This window comes from Narcine bancroftii, chromosome 8 (assembly GCF_036971445.1).
Source record: "Narcine bancroftii isolate sNarBan1 chromosome 8, sNarBan1.hap1, whole genome shotgun sequence".
In the NCBI taxonomy this organism is placed as follows: Eukaryota; Metazoa; Chordata; class Chondrichthyes; order Torpediniformes; family Narcinidae; genus Narcine; species Narcine bancroftii.
The window spans coordinates 16,107,479-16,125,322 of record NC_091476.1 but is presented as its reverse complement, the minus strand read 5'-3'; the positions used below and the strand labels follow the sequence as shown (position 1 = coordinate 16,125,322).

The 17,844-nt window shown below is 36.2% G+C and overlaps 1 protein-coding gene and 1 long non-coding RNA gene across 2 annotated transcripts in view; one reads left to right on the top strand and one right to left on the bottom strand.

Moving 5' to 3' along the window:
- zc3h12b (zinc finger CCCH-type containing 12B) overlaps positions 1-17,844 on the bottom strand; it is a 33,374-nt gene that overhangs the window by 14,462 nt on the left and 1,068 nt on the right. The window contains exons 2-6 of the mRNA XM_069892966.1: positions 10,850-11,634; positions 9,196-9,335; positions 8,009-8,243; positions 7,435-7,541; positions 2,648-4,070 (exon numbers count right to left, since the gene is read on the bottom strand). Of these exons, the coding sequence (XP_069749067.1) occupies positions 2,648-4,070; positions 7,435-7,541; positions 8,009-8,243; positions 9,196-9,335; positions 10,850-11,466 (2,522 nt within the window). The 5' untranslated portion in view covers positions 11,467-11,634. The remainder of the gene's footprint in view (positions 1-2,647; positions 4,071-7,434; positions 7,542-8,008; positions 8,244-9,195; positions 9,336-10,849; positions 11,635-17,844) is intronic.
- Positions 9,948-14,812, top strand: LOC138740392 (uncharacterized). The gene is made up of 3 exons (XR_011342883.1): positions 9,948-10,975; positions 11,325-11,917; positions 14,464-14,812. It is a non-coding gene; the product is annotated as an uncharacterized lncRNA (long non-coding RNA).

Genomic DNA, 17,844 nt, shown 5'->3' with positions numbered 1-17,844 from the left:
TGGCCATGGATGAGGAAGGCCAAAGGACAAATTTCTATGCTATATAAATATGATTCCATGGCTGTCATTGCACAAAGAAATTGACATGAATTTATACTTTTCCAAAACATTACAGCATAAACTATACAAAACTCCGGATTACCTCACTCACTTTCTCAAAAAAGACTAAATACATGGTTCCCTGAGAGGAGGCAGAGTGAATTGTGTATGTATCCAAATCAGCTTACAATCTTAAGATTAATTTTGTTTGAACAATATTTGGCTTTGAATAGAGAAAAATGGATAACTTCATTAAAATATTCTTTAAAGTTTGGAACAGTTAAAAAAAACCCCAGAAATACAGTTCTGGGTTCAGTTCTTCCAAGGATGAGGGTGTAGTAGTGATACAGCATTTTGACCTTTAAAATATAATTTTAAAGAAATGGTTATTTTAAAGTCAACATTATAGGGGTACTTGGAGCAGGAGTGATCCAGGCATCACATAAGAAACAATGCACAAAAATTGGCTTTATTTACAACCAAATAAATTAAACAATTCTACTGAATTCGTTTTCTTGTGCATTATCAATTAATTACTTTGAGGATCTGGTATAAATCTAGTCCATTAATAGTCCTCGCCTCTGACTGAATCTTGTTGGGCTCAGTCTATAAAAAGTTGGGGGGGGGGCGGGGTAACAGGGAATACAAAGTCAATAACCCTGCTACTCCTTCTTAGGACTATCTTAGAATCATAGTGTAACCACACGTGATTAGAATAGGCATACTGTGAAATTTACAAAATTTTGGAGGTTGAGGTTAAAACAGGTTTTAGTCTTAGGCTGTAGACACTAAGTGGGTATGGCTATTTAAAATAGCCTTGTGTTACAAAAGGATACCTGGTTGCGTTGAAGTATCAATGGAAACAATATTTTTTAAATCTTAATAAATACATATCAAATAATAACTACACTCTATGTGCACTTATGAACAATGAATAAAAAATTCAGGTCTACAAACTATGCCCAGTAAAAATTCATACATACCCATGGGCTACTCCCAGTGACACATAGTGTCACAAACATTGTGGCAAGATTTGATAAAGCTATTCTACCGCTGATAACTGTACATTTAATAAATAATTTTCTACAATCAAGAAAAGAGATACAATTTGTATCAACAAACAAAGGTCATTTCTGATCATTCGAGGCATTGCTGTTTGCTGTATGAATCATAAATGATAAAATTAGCTTTGTTAGCTGTGCAACAAAATGAATTGTATCTTTTTGTATGAACTATATCATCAATTTTCTTTTCTCTTGTGCTGAATATTGCTAGCATTAGTAGTCTGGAAAATGTTGGGAACCCATACGGTTGTGGTAAAAAAATAAATTGAGACGGATCTTTCCATTTCCTTGCAAATGCTCTGTCTAGATGGGTCACTGATTACCAACAAGGACCTGGATAACATTTCCACCCCTTCCTCCAAACTTATATTAGTACACATTCTACCATTCTGGTTGTGATCAACTAACTCATCAGACCTTAACCTTGGACTTTTGCAGTCTTGATTAAATTACTATTCATTACAAGAGTAAAGCAATTATTACCATCTACTAATTAGATACAGAAAGGCCAAGATGGTATTGTAATTTTAATATTTCTTTGACTCCTGTCATGTATTAACTTGAGGTGTTTACATTTAAAAAATTTTAAAATCTAATTTTTAAGAAAAATTTTGTGTGACAAATTGGTAGTTTTAAACTAAAGTGATTGTATTGTAAGAAAGAAACAGCTACACAGCATTTGCAAGCCATCGGCAAAATGTCAGAAATAACCCTGACCTGCAGCCTCACATTCCATGTGTTTCACAGTAAGAAACATTTAGGCAGTGTCAGACCTTCTCATGAAGAAACTAAGGCCCCAAAAGACCTTCTCAACTTTCATGAAAAACTTTTGTTTCACAGACCTTGCTTGAAATATATCAAGCTTGTCAGATTTTAGCAATATACATTGCTTTTTAAAGATAGTGGCACACCAATGCAGCCTGAAGACAAAAAATATAATGCTCTAGAAAGGTGTTTTGACTGCAAATTTCCCACCCTTGTAAGAAGATCATGGTTTAAAGGAAATGGTTTGACATGCCAAACACCAAGAAAGCTCTTTTGGTTGGGAACCTTAAACAGAAAATGTATACCTTACAAAAGTGTTATCACGTAATTATGTGCAGATATTTAAATATTTTTCGGTTAAATTTGCTCCGGGCTGTCCTTAGCCTCTCAATACTTTGTCTGCAATACTTCCAAACAAGGTACTACTTAAAATTACATATATTTTAGTTGGAATTTGAATGGTTTAATGTTATTCATAAAAGGTGTATACATTTTGAAATAAACAGAGAGTTCAAGAAAAAATACAAGTTAAAATGGAAAGCAAATTGAAAAATTATGTCAAAACCTGAGATGTAGGTTTAGCAAAATGAGTGTAAGGTATTCATTTCCTCTTCAAAGCTGCCTTAACTCCCACCGATCATTGAACACCATTAATATATTTATATCTTTTCAAACCCACTGTGTTAGGCAACTCATATTTCACAAATGTTGTGCATTAAACGGACTTATTTTTGTTTGTCCTGTGTTTGGCCCTCAGCTTTCCAAATAGTTTGTTTTACCTTCCGGATCGTAGTTGCTTGGCAACAATCTCTGCAGCAAGATGCTGCGGGTCAGTCACATGGGGATTCTTTTCCATTACTGCATGGACTATATCTGCTGGGAAGATGTTACAGAGGTTCCGATAGGTTTGGTACTGATGTTCTCGTATTGTCAGATGGTCCTGTTGCTCTGCAGGCATTCCTTGCCACGGTGACCTCCATATTTGCTCTATCTTTTCCGGCATACTTCTGAACATGCCGGGTTCGTAACTGGGTTGCATCAGATTATTAGTCAAAGGATATGATGGGTACCTATAAGCATCTGTGACACATGGCAGGTGGTCCCAGCTGGTATGCTGCTCTCTGCAGAGTGGTGGTCTTCGTTGCCTCATTGGATTGCTCTCATACAGTCTTGAATCAGAAATACTGTCCAGCCGAGTCATTACAAGAGCACGTCCTGGTTGATTATTAGTGGAGGGATGAATGTTCTGAGGAAAAGGATATTCACCAGGACAACTGGAACGGGCTCCAACAGCAGAATGTTGTAAATGAGGAATAAGGTGGGAGATGGATTGCTTACGCTGGGGCTGTTTTGGCTCCTCAGGTCCATAGCTCTGCACTCTTGTTATGGGTTCATGGTAACCATGGACAAATGGCTGGAGCCTATTCTGTGACTGTGGTTGATGAGCTTTCGCATTTTCTTCTGGACCTGTGTCTACAGTGCCTAGATATGCCAAGTCATTGTATGAAGAATAGGAATCATTTGCGGGAATGCAGGTTTCCGAATGAGGACTGGGGTTTCGGGGATACACACCATGATCTGATTCTAACCCATAATAGCTGTGCTGGTTACGCAGGTTGTTGATGCTTAAATTTGAAAAGTCATTTATCATGGAATAATAGCCAGTGTCGAGAGTCGAGTCATATTTCGGATACTGATCTGAATAACTCATAGAGTTTCCATGGCTGTTGGTGACAAGGATGGGAGGATAATGCAATGTGGAGATATGCTCTTGTGAGGATTTCTGGTGAGTAAACTGTTTGGAACATGGCACAGGACTGCTTGCAGATCTAGTACTCATGGCACTGGCTGCATGGCTTTTATTAGGTTGAAATGCCGGTACACTTGATGCAGTGACCAAAGAAGGCACAGAGTTAGTCTCGAGTCTGTGAGCTAGTGTCAGTCGCTCTTCTGGCTCACAAACTACTGATCGTATGCTAGGGTCAGACTGGCGCTTTGGAGCGACACGCTTAATCTCTGAGACAGCTTCACCTTTCACACCAGTTATAGCAATACCACATTTTGCCAGGGCTCCTTCGCTCATAGTTTTCACAGCAGACAACTTAGCACTTGCACGAAGTTCATCAGCAACTGAGCGCTGCAGCTGGTTTACACGTTCTGGGTGGTAGTATTTACACTTGTGTCCATAAGTGCACTTCTTCCCTGTCAAATTATAACCAGAGTCACGAATGATCAAAACTGATAAACAAACACCCCTTCAACTGACATTTGTCATCACAAATCTGGAAAATAATACTATTGTAAAGATACATCATTTTTGAATATTTTCCATACATGTATTTAATTAATCAATATACAATATAATGAGTGTTTAAATTGAAGACATTTTCATTCATCAAATGATGGTTTATAAATGATGGGGTTTATATCCCCTTCCCTCCCTCTCCCAACCCCCCAATAAGTATATAGAGAATTATATAGAGTATTATTAAAAATAAGAGAAGGAAACAGTGTAGTATCGTAGATTGCCCAGAGCATCACACCCACCCCCCCCCCCCCCACCACCAAACAGATTTTATACAATCATTTCCATTTTAAGGAAGAAGGTTAACAGGTCTTAAGAGGCTAGAAGAACACTTCTGCATTTTATACCTAAAATTTGTGTATAAGGGCTCCAAATTGCAAAAATAGAGGATATTTATCTTTCAAATTGTATGTAATTTTTTTCGAAAGGAATACAGCTTTGATTGCACCTAAAACAATGATCTGAAATACAGTACAACTCTGATATCTGTAATGGTAGCAACAGCAAATCACTTTTAACAATGGTTAAATGACAACAAACAACAAGGGGTGGCCTTTTAAGTATTAAAATGTTTAAAATAAAAATTCTCACCAAAAAAAATGCTGGCTGCCTCCGGAAGCCCGAGGTTCCTGCTCCTGCCCAGGAGGTTGAGGCTGTCGCCGGGAGCACAAGGTCCCTGCTCCTGCCGGCAGCCTGACGTACCCGGTCAGTGCGACTCTGAAAAAATTTTGAATAAGGATTTCTGATTCGTTTCCGATTCCTCATTTATCTGAATTTTTTTTAAAAATTTCAGATAATTGAGGATTTTGGAGAATCTGATTTCAGATAATCGGAGTTGTACTGTATTTGATTTCATTCTATTCAATTTTTGTGTAGCTGATGTAAAAAATTATACTGAACTAATCTATATCTTACAATAGTATTTATCATACTATCTGACAGATCTAGCCATCTTTTCTCATCAATTATAATATTCAGATCCAGCTCCCATTTCTGTCTAGATTTATGCACTCCTTATTTAATAGTTCCTTTATGCAGTAAAAGATTGCAGAAGCAATTTTTTTGATATTTCCTCTTCTAATAAGTTTCCACCTCACTACAAATATGTAACCACATTTCTAAACCTAACTTGTCCCTCAAATACGCTCTCAACTGGAAATAACAGAACAAAGTATTGCTAGATATTCCATATTTATTCCTCAATTGTTCAAATGACATCAATTGATATTTTTAATACCCTTACTAAACCAAATAATTAAAAAATCAGTTATCCTTTGAAAAAGGTACAAGTTGATTTTGAATCAAGGGCATCTTAGGCGATATATTTCCTTTTATTCCATTTTCATCTTTTATCTTATCCCAAACAGTAATCAAGTGTTTCAATAATGGTGACTCTTTAACCCCAATTAATAATTTTAAATCCCATTTATATATAAATTCCTCTGCTAATCTAACTATTTTAACCCATGCCGGTTTTTCTACTCCTTCAAAGAGAGAGATAAGGAATTTCATTTGAGCTGCTTGGTAATAAAGTTAGGAAGTTGTAAGCCTCCCAATTCATATTTCACATTCATCTTTTCAACGAAACTCTTGACATTTTACCTTTCCAAAGAAATTTCCTTACATATTTATTTAATTCTTGAAAAACCTTTTGTGACAGTAATATATGTAAACTTTGAAAAAGATAGTGAATTCTTGGAAATATATTAATCTTTGCACAATTAACCCACCCTATTAATGTTATAGGTAAAGTCATCCATTTTTAAAAATCTTCAACTTTTTTTTTTAAGTAATGGCAAATACTTTAATTTATATAGATTATTGTCTACACGAATCCTTAAATATCTAATCCCATCTTTTGGCCGTTTAAATTGAGTTTTTTTTGACAATGACTAATCTCCTTCTGTAAAAGGCATAATTTCACTTTTATCTCAATTTATTTTGTACCCAGAAATCTTACCAGATTCCTTCAAATTAAAGTGTAATTTCCGCAGGGAAGTCTCAGGTTCTGTCAAGTATATTAAAACATCATCTGCAAATAAACTAATTTTGTGCTCTTCTTAACCAACCTCAAATCCCTTAATTTCCAAATCGCTCCTAATTACTTCTGCTAGTGGCTCTATAGCCAATATAAATAAGGCTGGAGGTAAAGGACATCCTTGTCTGCTTAATCTCATTACTTGAAATGAGGTAGATATTTTTCAATTAATTGTTACTTTAATTTTAGGATCCTTATAATAAGGTTTTAATCCAATATATAAAAATTTGACCAAATCCAAATTTGTCCAGAACCTGAAATAAAAAATCCCATTCCAATTGATCAAAAGTTTTTTTCTTCATCTACGGCTACAGCAGCACTTAAATCTTTTTTTTTAAACCAAATGTATAATACTAAATAGTCTAGCCACATTATCTGCTGATTGTCTCTTTTTAACAAAACCTGTCTGGTCCATATTTATTAATTTTGGTAAAAATTTAATTCTGAATGCATTGTTGGCTCCTTCTCTCGTGGTCTAATGAATAACAACATAATAACGCACAACAGAAGGTTTGATGCTTGGTCATTTGGACCACTGGGTGATGCAGTCTCTGGTTTCTTTCCTGATTATTACTGATTCCTGCATCTATCTCAGCAACAACTGTGAAGTATGTGCCTATCCACATGCCACTCTCTTGACTCATCTATGTGGAATAAACACTTGGGTGTGGCAATAGTACGGCTAGCAACCATGTTAGCAACAATAAGCACCAAACAGGAGGAAGGAGATTTATGAAGCAAGTTTCCTTCCAACCTCCACACCCCATACAAAATAAAGTAAGTTGCTGGAATGTCAGGTGGTGGAAGCAGATTCGACAGCAATGTTTTAGATGCACCCGAATAGGTAGGATACCATGTGCAGACAGATGGGAATTTGCATCATGGACATAATGGGTCAATTCCTGTGCTGTTCTGGTCTACAGTAAAACCCCTGGTATTTGGCATCATGGGGAATTGGCAGATACTGGATTATTGAATGTTTTAGTGTGTGATTGGCAAACTAAAGGCAAGGCACGCTAATTTTAAACTTAAGTATTTTTTATCTATTTATTTTCCATGATTTTTTTTGCCAGTTGCTTGAATTCCAGATAAAGGGTTTTACTGATTATTCTATGTAATAGTGCCTTAACTGGATAACATTTCTAACCCTTTATGAACAAATTCGAGATTCAAGCAACTATCAGGTATCTAGATTTAATTTGCAACTTGCTGCTAATACTTACCATAAGGACAAGGCTGTTTCTTATGTTCAGGAATAACAGGACGTTTTCTCAGGAAGTTATCCAAGCTGGGACCATGACGTCCTAATGGATCATCGGGTGGCATAAACCTGGAGTGGTAAAACAACCTTCTGGTCATTTACATTCAAAATATTAATTTTATTTAGTGTAACATTTTTCCCTGCTGGTTGTTATATTTGAAACCCAGGTTCAAATGAATTTTCACATGGGACTGTGAAGCACACTTTGGCGCTCTGGCATGGCTCAACACTGTCCCAGTTGAAAGTAAATGCAATCTCATGCTGATGCCACCTTTTGATTGGTCTGGAAATATTGACTGTACAGCACAGCAGTGTTTACAGCACCGGAAAAACCAGTAGAATCCATGGCATAGGAAAAAGTTCACGTTTAAAATTGTAGCTGAAGTGTTTTACTTTCTATCTGATCTACTTCTTTTCCTCATTTGGAGGATTTTGATTTCAGCTCTAGATGTTTAAAATACCACATCTACAGCAGGCCAGTTGATGGGTGCAATTTAAGAAAATACAGAAAAGGATCTTGTGTTAACATTACTCACTTGTCATTCACAAAGGAGTACATTAGAAGGCGTTCTTCTATAAATTTCTTCCACTCAGGTTTCTCATTCTGCAGATCCCTGTAATTATCATTTGACACAATGATGCCATCTGAGTCAAAGGCCAACTTTACTATGAATCGATCATCATAGCAGACCACTCTTCTACCTTGCACCCTTCGGGATGGTGTGAAGACCAGGATTTTCTCTTTCTCGAGTTTGCGTAATATTTCTTGATCTGTAGAATCAAGGAGTTATTTGGATTTTTACAAAACACACATTCTATAACATATTGTATATTTTTGAGGTGGAGTACATACAACACTATTCAACCACAGTAGAGCAGTCTACTTATGTTTCATGCAGCAATTCTTGGTGGCTTATTCATTTGGGATGGGACTTCCACCTGCCAAACGTGCCCTACCATAATCCTTTCACCTCTTCAAGAGTAAGCCTAATTTGATTTTATGAAGCTCGGCATATTTCTGGCCACACCATGTCGGCCATTGCACAAAGCATGGAAGGAAAACCTTTCCGGCCCTTATTACTGTAGCAAATGGTAAACTGTCAGCTTAAAGGAATATATTAGGTTAGAAATTTGCATTCCCATATATAGCACTCTGTATGTGACACAGTAACACATACAGTACTCACTGAAATCTGCTTCTGAAAAGTGTTCCAATAACTTGAATAGAATTGAAATTCGGATGGACAATTCAAAGTGTAAAAGTTAACACGATGTGCATCTGGTGAACGTGACAGTTTTTACAACTCCAAAAGTTGTTTCAAAATATATTTTAAACATTTTCACTTTCTTTCCCATGACTTTAGCTACTCAACAGTGATTGAAAGATGATGCCTGAATTACTACCCATCAACATTCTATAATGGTCTATTCTGACTGAATATGAATGAGTACGGTCCTACTGTCCAGTCGAAAATCCTACAATTAGTGTCAATGATCAGGAAGTTGGCAAAAGATTGGTTCATGTGGCTTCCAATCATTATCCTTTCTGAAAATGCTTTGAGGATCTCCACTTGAAAATTTTATAACTTCCACCACCCCCATCCCACTTCATATAAAGGACTACAGTTCTGATGTTAACTCAGGCCACCCAGCTTTCACTTTTCATGAAGTGGCATCTACTTTTGATAGAGTCAGGTCAAATGACATTCTGATGCTAGATTACCTTTGATAGGTGCATCTGGCCTGGACTGTTCTTTCCTCCATGCAGGAACAAACACTGTAATGTCTTTGTGTCCTTTTTCCAGGAAATATTCTGCAGCTAGCTGAATCCCAAGGCAAGAAAACACTTCCTTGTTTCCATGACTACAGGAGGAAAGTAAAGCTTTAATCAACTTTGTGTTCGAAGTGTGACTTTGGCTAATATTATAACCAATGAAATTGGTAAGGCACAGGAGTAGAACAATCTGAGCACAATGAATTACTTTAAATACTGAATCTAACACACACACACATACATTTTTCAACTGAAGAAAATTTTAAAAAATTTATTTTACAGTATGAATGTTTCTTATTAGAGTAAATTAGATGTACAAGTTAATTGCATGTGATAGGAAAGAGCTCAGTATCTATCAGTGTTCGCTTTCTAATGATGAAAAGAGATTTGCAAAGCCGCAAGGAAAACAGTTAATGCGATCACTCCAGAAAATTAGATTTCAGAGACCAAATGTTGCCCACCTCATTATCAAGCATCTTAAATTTTAGGAAAGACACAGATGATGTCATGAAATGCATCACTCTGCGTAGGCCTTTGTGGGAGGATTTAATGATATTCTCTGGAATATCAAAGAATCTATAAAAATAGGTACAGCTGAGGTATTGTCTATTTCATATTGCTGCATTCAATGCTTCCTGCCTTCATTTTTAACTACATTTGCCCTACCGTGTCAATACACCTTTCATAATACATCATAATCCCGCTTATTATTTCTTTTATTTTAGTTTGGATGAGCTTTTACTGGAAAATGGTTTTTGAAACAGAAAATGTTGTATTGTTCACTTTACCCCAAATACTGGACCTCTTGAAAGCTTAGATCATGGCAAAAGAATCAGGCATAGAGGACAACAAAGTATGCTGGTCAAGGTGATGGGATCATTAGAAATGAAATTTAAAAAGTGAAACAGAAATCACAAATATACAGCAATCAAGTGATGTGTGTGTGCATGAAATAAGGGGGTGAAGGTCGACACTTGAAAGACACCATTTTGTTTTTTAATTGCGGATTTTCTTCCCTCTACCTTGTCTTAACATCACACAAGCAAACCTGGACAGGTTAACTAGTTGACCATCACAATCAAATACATCAGACCCAAGCCTACGCTGTTCTCACCTGGCAATCTCACTCAGATGCTTTCTAAAGAAAGAAAGCAGACAGTACTCAGGATGGCAAATAGATATGATCATCAACCCATACTCCACGGTGCGGAGGGCTACTGTCCTAACCAACTGCTTAAATCAGCCGCCACAGGGCAGAAGGAATTTTGATTTTTTTTAAATGAGCATGGCTCCAGTATGAAAGTAAACACTAGCTTTAACAAATAGCTTGCAATGTATGTTCTCATTTCTTATATTTTGACATTGGCCATTTTATTCGAGTGGGATTCCAAAATTAATCTTTGGGAAAGAATAGAATTTTTTTATTTTAATAATCAGAAAGCAGCATGTAATTAATATGTATTTAATATTTCCTAAGACAGACAAAATCATTGGAAACTTGAAATAAAAAGAAGAATCTTCGTCTTGGAGGGAAGAGTATTTTGTAAAAAATAGAAGAATAAAAATGTCAGTGTGATATAACTTTAGTAAGCACTGGACATACCTCATCGCCACATTACTTCCATCAATGACAATAGGTCTCAAATTGTCAGAATCATCCACCACTTCATCCTCCAAAGACAGTTCTGGGCTAGTGATCTCCTTCACACACTGGCCCCTGGACACCAAGGTACCTGTATTACCCATGCTATTTGCCTGCGGCTCAGATTCACTTTTGTTGCCAAGTCTGACCAGCTCAGCTAAAATATCATTAATAAGAGCATCAGATCCCAATTTATTGAGCACAGTTTGTATCTGTTCTCCTGAATATCCTAGTTTTAAGGCAAACTCCATCTTGGCCTGGTATTCTTTATCTAAACTTGCAGATTTGCAGTCCTCATCAATTTTGGATTTGTGGTCCTCACTTTGAAAATCCTGCAAGACACTATATTTGGAAAGGACAGGTCGTTCGAGGCAAGGAGAACGGCAGAGTTGCCTGTGTGGTTTGCTCACAATCTCATTCCCTTTTTTCTTATTAGGAAGATGTTCGGAATCACTTTCAGAGCTTGTCCAATCCTCAGAATCTGACCTGCAGTCACCAATCTTGAGATGAAGTTTCCTGTCTTCTTTGGAAGAGTTGTTCTCCATATTCAACTTTTCAAACATCGACCAGGCAGTCATTACGTTAAGTTGTCCTCCTGTTATTTCTATGCTCTTCTCTTTTATTTCTAGTACTGCTTGACTTTCATATTCAATAGTATCCTTCAGCTCAATTAATTTTTTCTGCAAAGTTGATGTAATACTCTCACACTTCTTGTAGTCTGGAGAGCACAGGGATAGTATATAGTCCTGTAAAATAAGGAAAGCAATTCAGAAAAATCTCAAATCCAATTAAGCAATCTTTTTTGAATATAACAGCCACTTCCTGATTTATTTTTCTTCCCTGTTAATTGAATTCAATTTATTCTCCTTTAAAAGATCAAATCTGATTCCACTTCCTTTCTTTCCTTCAACACCCTAACCATTGGCTCAGCACTGAATGAGCACACTGGCCTGCAGCAGAAACTAAGATGGAGTCCCTTTCCAGGACTTAATTTCATCACAGAGTCAAAACTTCTCAGCAGCACCCTAGGTATGTTATATTGTTGGGAGCTCTTCGAATAATACTTTCTTGTTTATGGCAGGTCAATGAAGTACAGATGAATTGTCCTCCAATATTATACTCAACTATAATCAACAAACCAATATTCAGAGGTTATTTATTCATTTGCTAACAGTTGTAACTTTCATAGCTATAAAATAAACTTTTTTTTTAATTCAAAGCTCTTATTCCCAGTTCTGCGGCTCCTTTGATACCTTAGACATATTTGCCCAAATCAGTTTTGTCAGTGACTTTCATCACTTAGATTACATCAAACAGGTCTTGAGATAGCATGAAGTGCATCCAGTAATACGACAGATAGATTTGACACTGATATTATAGGCTGATTATCAATATAATTTTAATCAATTATTTTCATTCAGATTAATGCAAAATACCAATCAATATTAAAATATCAACTTTACTGCTGAAATTAAGAGAAAGTTTGGAAAAAACTTTTGTTTTGGCATAGCTCTTCCATCCCGACAGATCAACACTTCACCACAAGTAATGCAACAATTCAAAATGGATAAACCTTCTTGAGAGCAATTTGATGATGAAGATCAAACGTAGGCTTCGTCAGCAACATTCAATGTCTACACCTAAGTGGAGTTTATGTACTGGCCTGTATTTGCCCAAGTGAAGGAGGAAGATGTGATGGGGGTGTGATGTCAAATCATAAGACAAGTGAAGTCGGGAAGAGTTTTAGTTTTTGAGCCCTATCAGGAAATGTTTTGCATGCCACTTTTGTTAAAATACAAGACTTGATTGAAGTTGTTCCAGTAATTTATTATTGCAGAGTTTAATGATTAAATAACTAAAGTTATCAAATTTAAAAGTAATTTACAGTATGAAAAGTATAAAGGATACCTAAAAACAAGTTTTTCTTTTAAATATTTTGTAAATATAAATGACATCATAAAATTTGACCCTATCAAAACAATTATCTAGAAACACTCAGCGTATCAGGCTGCCACTTGGTCCACTGAGCTATCTCGGAGTTCACTCCTCTCTTTTCGCAAAGGCCAATTAGTAATAATTTTGATGATAATCTCCATTCCATACTGGAAAGGGAGGGAGGGAGGAAGGGAGTGGAAAGAGAGAAAAAGTCTGAGACTGTTCCATAGCAGAAGGTTATTGAAGGGAAATAAAAATGGATAGCTTCTGTCAACTTACGTCATCGTTTGGTGAAACTTGCAGTTTTCACCTTTTTTTCTGAATTTCTATCCTATCTACAAACTTAATCAGACCAATGAGAAACCCAAAAACTTTTGTTGCATACTCTGACTGCCTGACAAAATTAAAATAGGAGAGTTCCTACTGAATTAGAAGGCAAGATTAATTATTTATTATTTAAATATTTATTGATTATTCTTTAAGGACAACTTGCCAAGTTTACTACCTGTAGTTGATTTTTCAACTTTGTTTTACAATTCATTAATGATTGTGTCAGAAAATTGGCTTTCTGACAAATAAAAAGGAAAAGGGAGATAACTTAATATTTCCCTTCCTCTCACTCACACAGATAACTAGATTTCCAACGAAAACATAATAACCTCCCTCTCCTTTTTGCAAGTGTTGACAGACTTGCCATTTCTTTCCAGCGTTTAAGAACTGTAAAACATTACGTATATGATAAAGAAATTCCTAGTAAGGAAAATAGTTCACATGTAGCTTCACTGTTCATCTCAATGAGATCATCATCCACAAAATACTTATTGCAATAACACAAATAAGATATTACAAATACAAAGTGCAGCAAATAACAAAAGCTGAAAAGTGGTACATATAAAAGCAAGTCACTTTGAAACTGGCTGTCAGAGAGACAGAATTTAACAATAAGTAACTGGAGTTCATATCAACAGGAATCATACAATAAAACTTCTGGGTGTAGAAAACATGTTGTAAATCCAATCTTGTTTTATAGCTATATGTGAACTAGGTTATTCATAGCATTTATAGTTTTTTTGTTAAAAGTTGCAATCAGATAATTTAATCTCCAGGTATTATGGAAGACTGTTCAGGATTGCTAATCTTTTTTTTAAAACTTTTACAGAATTGTCAGATTTCAGGTAAGGTAGATAAAACCCACAATTATATATTTCAATCCCAAATCCCCATCCACCACCCTACACCATCTTATCCCTAAACTCAAAACCTCTACTTTGAATACAGGGCAGCTCTAGGTCTCCATCTGAAAATCTCAGCCAATACCATATGGCTTGGCTGAAATGCTGATGGCAATTAGTGCTTGCAGACCGGAGGCCTAATCAAACCTACTGTCTCCAGAAACAAGAAAACAAAAGGGGTGAATTTAAAGGGTCCAAGGTAGTTCAGCATGTCCATTTGTCCCTCAACTTCTACAGGTACATAATCAAAAGCATATTTTGGGAGAAGGGTCAAAAATTTGAAATCTCACACCAATAGGCTTCAAGATAGTTTCTTCCTTACAGTGATCGGGCTCTCGAATGTATCCCATGACAGTGCTCCCATGTTGCCCTTGTTTTGTACTAATTGATCAATTTTTTTTAATGTAGCTGCCATCAGGAAAGAGGTATAGGTGCCACAAGACTCTCACCACCTGGTTCAGGAACAACTGCTACTCCACTATCAGACTCCTCAATGACAAACTCAATCAGAGACTCATTTAAGGACTTACTTGTGCACTTTATTGATTTTCTTTTGTTCTCTCGGTATTGCACAGTTTGTTTACATTTGTTATCCATTTACAGTTCTTTTATTGGTTTACATGTTTACGCTGTGTACAGTTTATATTTTGCTCTACTAATTAGTGGTAAATTCTGATGTGCCCACAGGAAAAAGGAATCTCTGGGTCATATGCGATGCCATGTTGTACTCTTGACAATAAATCTGAAATGCACTATGTTCTTATTCTACTTTATATGGCTATGTGAATATTAGAGTTCAATGAAACACGAAAGTCTGCAGATGCTGTGACTGTAGTAAAAACACACCAAAATTCTGGAGGAACTCAGCCGGCCTTTCAGCATCCATAGGAGACAAAGATATATTGCTGACATTTCAGGCCTGAGCCCTTCTTCAAGGAATAGAGTTATTAGAGTTGACCTGTAAAGACTACTCACCATATAACCCTTCTCACTATATAATGTGACAAATAAACCTTGTAAATTTAGGTGAACGTTGGGGGTTCCCTAATTTCATTTCCCCCTTACCTGAATTCTCCTCGATTTCAGAAAAAGTGTATGACCTAACACAAATTTACAGATTAGATTTGGTAGAGAATGGAGTCCAACAATTTGAGGGAATAGGGCAAGTATTGCTTACACTGAACGTATTTAAGATTTTTTTCTCTAGCTTTAGGAATTTTTACATTAAAAATATCAATAAAATTATTATATTTTTAATTTTTTTGGTAGTTTCTGAATGTTTAGGCATCAACCAGCTGTGAAAGTAATTCCATGTTGAGAGATCGCTATTTACAAGCTGAAAGGGAATGCACTACACTGAACTCTCCTCTCACTTTGCCGCTAGCTTATCTGAAGTAACTTGAGCCAGGTAGTGCTCAAGTAAGTGTTTGAGAAGTCAGTCCACCAACATGAATGGAAGCAAGCTGGTCTTTGGAGGAATTGGGTGAATTTAGTGTATTCAAGTAGGAGTTTTCTTCAGCTATAGGAGCTTTTTCCCCATTCCTGGTCATGCATATACTGTATGTTTTAGTTCTGAAGCTATTGAATAAGATAGATCTCTTGCCCAGTATTAAGATCATTAGTCATATGTTAATGTTTCAACATTATAAATGACAATACTTTAAAATATTTTCTTAATCTGTCATTCAACTTGAAGGTCAATAAATGCCATTTTTACAAATAATCTTTAAAATCAGTGTATTTTTTTACCTTACCCATAGCTTCTTTGAAATCGGTCTACCACTGATCGCATAACTAAATCTATACAATGAGCAAACCAAAAATAGAAGTAATTTTCTAATGGCAAATTTTGAACTGCATCAGCTGTTCTGGTAATGTAATTAAATACAAGTTGACTGATAAGAACTATCAACTTTTGCTTCTTTTCCGAAAAGTGCAATACTTTAAAAATAATCCTCTGTAGAGGGATTGATGCAATTTTGAATTCCTCTCCCACCTTCTAATCAGGAAAATAACCCTAATCACAGATTTCTTCCAATGTACTCAGCATGAACTCTGCTGCACAGGATAGGTTTTGCTTTCTTGGATGGCACACTTGCACTTTTTAAATAAATGTTAAAAGCAGTGTTCCTCATGAAACAGCACAAAAGATCACCAAGATAATACAAGCAAATTGTTCCCCTGTGGAAGCCTATCTTTCCAATGACATAAAACAAATCCCTTGGACATTTAGTCACTTTCAACACATTTTTGCATCCTGGTATCAATAAAACAGCCAACAAAATCAAGTATGTACTTTGTAAATCATGATCTGAATCACTTAAAGCTATGACAACACTTAAACCAACAAAAGTGTCCTCAAGTATAGTTGCAATATTCAACTATTGACTTCAGCTCATTGAGATTAGATGTACAAAAATTAATTGACATTTTAATAAATTTTGCTTTTAAAATGTTCAATAATTTTTGGAAAGTATTAGTTTCCAAACTAATTCTGTTAACACTACAAATTTGGAGGATAGCTCCTATTTTCATAGAAGTTGGGAGGTTTCGGGGAGGGAGAATAAATTCAGTGTGTGTGCAGTACAGTTCAATTAAAATGGCCGTGTTTTACCCCTCTGTGACCTGATTCAGAATTACTCTGGAGTGTAAAATAGTGCCGGGTGGTCCCAGTTGGGGGACATGTGGATTTGATTCAGGCAGTCAAACTGAGGAATTGGGGTGAAAAAAAAACAGGCAAAGGCTTCCACACGAGGCTTTGTTACCATAATGACAACTGAGCATTTGAAAAATATAATGCGCTAAGGGCAAAGGCCAGGGAGCATTAATCAGATCCAGATGAAGAACTATCATGAGTACAAGTGAAATTAATAGCTTCCTTCAGTTCTAAAAATCCCATTGATCAATTTAGTACTTCAGGTTCTCCTGGCCTCCAAAGACTTAAAACAAGAACCATGGGCTTGTGTTCTTATCAAACAAGATTAGGATATAGTTCTTCTTAACTGCTCCAAATCACCCACTGCCTCTCCAATCTCCACTGAGCAAGGAAAGTTTAAAATTAAGGCATTTATTCTCGATGACGCTAACATTTTTGACGTGCAGTAGGTCCAAAATTCCAGATGCCAGAAATCCGGGCCACCCAAAAATACGGACTTGTCGACAAGCAACCATGCTTAATATAGGTAATCTTATCACGAAGAAATTCATTTGTGTACTTTTTTTCTTTTACAATGTTCATTTTTAAACATAATTTCAAGCATTACATGCTCTTTTTTGAAAAGTCTTGACTTTATTTTTGTTTAAAACTGCTCATTTTGATAAGTGGGCGGCGCTGTTAGCACAATGCCTTAACAGCGCCAGCGACCGGGACTTGAATCTGGCGCTCTCTGCAAGGAGTTTGTACCTTCTCCCCGTGTCTGCATGGGTTTTCTCCAGGGGCTCCAGTTTCCTCCCACTGTTCAAAAACGTACTGGTGATTGTATGTCAGTTGGATGTAAATTGGGTGGCACACATTCATGGGCCAAAAGAGCCTGTTGCCGTGCTGTATGCAGAAATTTTTTAAAATTTTTTTTACAATTTAGAAGCATGTTATATTTGCTAATGAATAAAGTATCAAAATTTACCTGTTCATTTCATCTTTATTCCTCCTTAAATTTGAATTTTAAAAGTACTGCCCAAGAATCTGGAAAATCTGAACTGACCCAATCCCCGAGCAGTCTGGAATTTAGGAATTCTACTACACAACATATTTGTGAATTGTAGTAGGTATCAAAAACTGATCAAGAATAC